Here is a 5,500-nt window from a genome sequence, read left to right on the forward strand (position 1 = left end):
TTAGTTTATTTGATCGAGCCTCATCCTCAAGTCTTGTGTTTGTCCTTCGGGATAGATACAGGATTTGAGGTACAACGCTCTTTCATTTAAATTATGAAAAATATGGGGTCAGTTTGATTTCATATTTTTCTAAAACTAAATATATATGTAAATTAAAATGTCCTTCTGAAGCGGGCTACGAGATTTTGATTTGGGTGACCAACAGCTTCTTACGGGCAACTCCTCAAACCAAAAATAGCGCCGAAAGCTTTTGGGAACTCCGCTGGAGAGAAGTTTTTCTCTCCAAACAAATCAAGAAATATTATCTTCACACATCGGTAATGTGTCCATGTCCCTCTTGGACCAAATTACCTTTCTTCCGTTGGCATACTTTACCCATTTCTATCTTGGGAAAGTACAGCTAACTCCTTAGACTTCAGGACTATCTGTTCAACAATCTTTGAACAGAGGTGTTCAGGAGGCCATTAAGGACTCTTTAAATTTTTTATGTGGGGTCGGACCCCCGATAGGTGTGTCGGTCGACTAGTTCCACTTGGGCATTGTCTGCCATTAAATGGGTCCCGCACTTGGGTCTTAAACTACTTCACATCTCCCTTCCAAATTTGATTTGATATTCTGCAATTTAAACCAAATTGTGTTGTGCTGTGCGCACTTTAAAATTTTCTTATATTAATTAAAATATCCACCTCTTGATTTTTCTTGAACAAAATTTTAAAATACTCATAAATTAAGACTCGCCCGGTCTACATATCAACCTCTACTTTCAGTGCTTGCACTAAAAATTACGAGGTTTTTGCCATATAACTAACCCCAAAACTTTCTGTTTTCAAGCCCGCTACAATGGCCTACCCAACGTTTACATTTTCCTGCAACCTGCCAACGAGCCACGAAGCCCGTAACCTCGCTCCTACCCGTACCACGAAGCCCGTAACCTCGCTCCTACCATCAAATTTGGAACTGAATTTGAAGATCTCGAGGTCATCCTCGGGAAAGCCCCATTTGTAGTGATGAAGATTGCTGCTCTAGAAATATAGGAACAGTCTGCAAAATTTAACCTGAACTACGTTCAAGACTTCCCTGCCTGCAAGAAGGCCAAAACTAATCCTGCGCCGTTACGGCCCCCGCCAAACCTGTTATCCCCGCTGCTGCTAAGAGGAAAGAAGTAATGATTATTGAGGATCCGATTGAGGGATTAACTATCCCACCACCCATGTTTGAAATCTGATCAAGCTCAAGGACTGGACCACTGACCTGAACCCAAAAAAGGAACCGTAACAGAAGGGTTCAGAGGGCCATCAAAATCAAAGCCCAGGCTCCTGAGTCCTGAGAAGACACCTGTTGAAGAGGAGCCTCATCAAGATGAAGAAGGATTACCGAAAATTTATCCACTCCTACGAGGGAGTAGATTCTATCCTTTGACGAATACCGATGGATACAGAGTATCCGGAAAATTGCCATCGCATTACCACCACTTCATGGACATGGTGAGGAGAGAAAGAGGTTTACTCCTATCACCCGAGTTAGTGTAGTTTTCAAAAGGCTAGCTGCCAAGAAAGGATGTTCAGTTAGTGAGTTACTTAAATGAGTGGGACATGCAATTTCTCCTCACATGAAGAAGGAAATTTTGAAGGATGTCAAGTCCGACAGACAGTCTCACAAGACAACTGGAGTGCCACCCACTCGCATCCCCGTTTGGTTCCATTTAGGGAACAGAGTTGATACTGCAGTCATTACTACTGATTATACTGCCATTATGACCACAGGCTTTAGGACCACAAGCTGTCGACCGGTTAAGTCAAGACTGGGTCTGAAAATCTTACTCGTCACCCATTATGGAGATATTCCTACAATTCTAAAGGCAAAGACAAGACGATTACCTGACACTGTAGCCGGTCTACACCACAGGGAGCATACTTTATCTCGACATACTAATGTTTCAACTAAGACACTTCATCGTGAGATATCATCATCAAAAAAGAAAGAGGTATGGGTACCTAAGGTCGCTGCACCGATACAGTCTGGTAAGCCCGCGGGGCGGGGCAAGAACTTGGAATGAAGCCAGGGTCTAAAATATCTGACATCGTCACAACAATAGCCAGTGAGATGGAGGAATAAGAAAAGGAGGTCCATCAGGGTCCTCCAGATCTTAAAGCAATCAAGGAATTGATAATTGAAGAAAAAGTTGAGAAGCTCAGGATCGAGATTTCCGAGTTGGCACGGGAACACAGAGTTTTCGTCAATAGCGATGAGGAAAATTTTGATTACAATGATTAGCTGGAGGAAGATTTCATGGAAGTTCATGTAATTGAAACCAGAGCCGCCACATCTGCACGCAAGGCTCAACCTCTCACCAAAGAGAACGCCATAGATGAGCAGTGTAGGGCTATCCGCCTAAGGGATGAACAAGTTAGTCTACTGAAGAAAAGAATAAAAGAAATGGCCGCAACCATGACCACCTTGGCCACTGTTCAGGGGCAATCATAAGCACCGCAATTGGCTTCTCCAGAGATCAATCAGCCGGAAAGCATACACATCATAGATAAAAGAAGAGAGGTTTCTTCAACAAACAGAGACGAGCAACATAAAAAGGATTCTCTATCAGGTGCTATATCAGAAAAGGAATTCAAGCAAATGGTTGAACAAGTGCAGGACACCTTAACCCATCTAAGGTTGGTGCATTAATTTTAAAGGGTAGACCTTACCCAGAGAAATTCAATTTCGTGCCTTTCCCCAAAGCTTTGTGACCCCAAACTTAAAGATATTCGATGGGACAAGAAATCCTAGACAGCACATAACACATTTTTTAGCCAATTTTGGAAACACGAGGAATAACGAAGCTCTACTCTGTCAGCAGTTTTTTAGCAGCTTGTCAGGAATTGCTTTTGACTGGTATGCTGACTTGCCCAACGGGTCAGTTAAATCATTTTCCAAGTTGGAACAGCTGTTTGTGAAAAGATTAACTGGGGCACAACATCATGTGTTTATTGGAGAGCTCATGATGGAAAAACAAAAGCCTAGAGAAACTTTGGTGGACTATATTTTGAGGTGGAGAAACCTTAGCATGAAATGTGAACCTCAGATACAGGAACATCATGCGATTGAAATTCTACTCAAGAGCATACATGGCCCACTAGCTTTCATGCTCAAGGGACTCACCATCAAATCCTTCAAGAAGCTACTCAGTAAAGCCAACAGTCTTCAAGAAGATATCAAGCACATGGAGCCACACAAAAAGGCTAAGGTGGCCAGAGTATTCAAAAAGAAATCAGGAGTAGTAGCGACCATCGACAAAGAAAAGCAGTCGATGAAGATATATGCAAAAGATCCTTACCAGTCTTTGTTACAGTATGCTCAGAAACAGAGTAGTCAATCCAACCAGCAACCGCCTTAAGAAGGATCACCTCAAACAGGGGATAATAAAATGTCCTTGTCAGAATGACATAAAACGGTGTATTCTTTCAAAGATGAAGCTATACCTAAAATATTCATAAGTCTGATGAAGAAGCCAAAATTTAGACTACCAGACCCGAAGAAGCCCGAAGAGGTGGGTAGGAAAAATGAACCAAATTATTGCCCGTACCACCGGTTGCTCGGACATACTATAGAGGCATGCGTCATCTTTAAGGACTAGCTCGAGAGGAACCTTAAAGAAGGGAACATAACAATCTTGAAAGAAAAATTAAGAGAACCTGAAAAATCCATAAATATGATTTCGGCCGAGCCAATCTCCCCAATCGATCCGTATACTGGAACAGATGGATGGAGTACAACTTGGGATGAACTCAAGAGGGTCCTCAATCAAATACAGGGTCCATCAAAACAATCTTCTACACATACCAAAGAAGAAAAATGGAATGAGGTATGGAGCATATCATCTAAGAAAACAGTGAACAAGATCCAGTCTGCATCAAGACAAGCCTCCATTCAGAGCCCGAGATGAAGGTTTTGCCAGAAAAATCCATCATCGTCCAGGACAAAGAGCAAGAAAAAGAGGAGCGCCACTAACAAGATCGATAGCACGGGGGGTAGGATAGGGGCTGCATCTACCAGATTGGTTGTCTCGGATTTGGGGAAGAAAGCCCTCGAACCCTTGACTTTGTATGATTATCTTTTTGTCCCTCCGGATCCCTCCGGAGTCTTATGAGTCTTATGAATATAATGATTGTGATCTTAGCTATGTTTTAACTGTTTCTAGTGATAACGTAACTGATTATGACCAATCTAACTTCGATCTCGATCCCTAAAATGATCCTCAAATCTTACTCGAGCCCGATGAACTCATTGTAAAGTCCAAAGAAGACATCAATGACACCGCTTACGACAGCACCGGGAGCGAGGAGCCAATTCTCGAGCATCACGGTACACCGCTTACCATCAACCTAGATCTTTTGGACAAAGAAGAGGAAACACCGAAAGATTTAACAATGGTAGCTCAAGAAGAGGAAATTACAGAAGTTAACTTAAGGAGTAGAAAAATGTTACCACCAAGAACAGCTCCAACAGATAAAGGAAAGCAAATAATGACCCGAGAAGAGATACCTCCATCTTCACCAGTGGAAGAACCACATAATCAAGATAAAATTAGAGGATCATACAAAGTAGATTACAATGTGCTAGCTCATCTTAGGAAGTTACCGACCCGATTAAGCATCGACGCTCTGATCATGTCATAGGAAATGAGAGAGTCTCTGATTACAGCTTTGCTTGACCCAGAGATCTGCCTAGGTCAGTTGGTCAGCACATCCTCAGATGAAGTTTGTTTGTTGAAAGAATATCCTGGGATAACCTTCACAGATGAAGACTTGCTGCTCGGTACCGCCGACCTCAACCGTCCACTCTACATCTCTGTCAACATCGACAGATTTGTGTTGTCCAGAGTTTTAGAAGATCTTGGAGCATCTCTTAACTTAATGAGCCTACAAACATTGACTTATTTGGATATTGAAGTTTAAGAGCTTACGACCAATAAAATGAAGTTAAGAGGATTCAACCAAAAGGGAGAAAGAGCTCTTGGATCAATTACATTACTTATGAAGGTTGGAGAACTCATGACAACCGCTAAATTTTATATCATCGACGCCGAGACCTCGAGACTTCCTTCAATGCTCTACTTGGAAGACCATGGATTCATGAGCATAACATGGTTCCATCATTCTTACATCAATGCATCAAGTACTGCAAAGATGGTCAAGAAAATTGCATCAACGGAGACTTACAATTATTTTTAGTGCATGAAGTTGGTATCCATGAAGATGCTGCCTACTACGCGCCTCCAAAGAAGATTATCTTCTCTCACAAAATTATCATAAATAAAAATGAAGCTTTGAAAAAATCACAAAGAGAAAGCCATTCAGCTTCGCTGCAACGATCTTCCACCACTCCCTTACAACAAGTTGGTGGAGGTTCTTTTAATTCGTGCACCTGAAGTTGAGGCTGGGGACTGACCAGAGGAAAATATGTTGAGGTTTTTATACCTATTTTATACTATTTTTGATGATAT

General features: G+C 41.9%; 1 protein-coding gene across 1 annotated transcript in view; it reads right to left on the reverse strand.

The window, feature by feature from the left end:
• LOC110032617 (UPF0505 protein C16orf62 homolog) overlaps positions 1–1,458 on the reverse strand; it is a 148,056-nt gene extending 146,598 nt beyond the window's left edge. Inside the window, exons 1-2 of the mRNA XM_020736290.1 lie at positions 1,437–1,458; positions 1,252–1,335 (exon numbers count right to left, since the gene is read on the reverse strand). Coding sequence (XP_020591949.1) covers positions 1,252–1,335; positions 1,437–1,458 — 106 coding nt within the window. The remainder of the gene's footprint in view (positions 1–1,251; positions 1,336–1,436) is intronic.
• Positions 1,459–5,500: the final 4,042 nt, after the last annotated feature.

Source organism: Phalaenopsis equestris, unplaced genomic scaffold, assembly GCF_001263595.1.
Source record: "Phalaenopsis equestris unplaced genomic scaffold, ASM126359v1 Scaffold000985, whole genome shotgun sequence".
NCBI classification, from domain to species: Eukaryota; Viridiplantae; Streptophyta; class Magnoliopsida; order Asparagales; family Orchidaceae; genus Phalaenopsis; species Phalaenopsis equestris.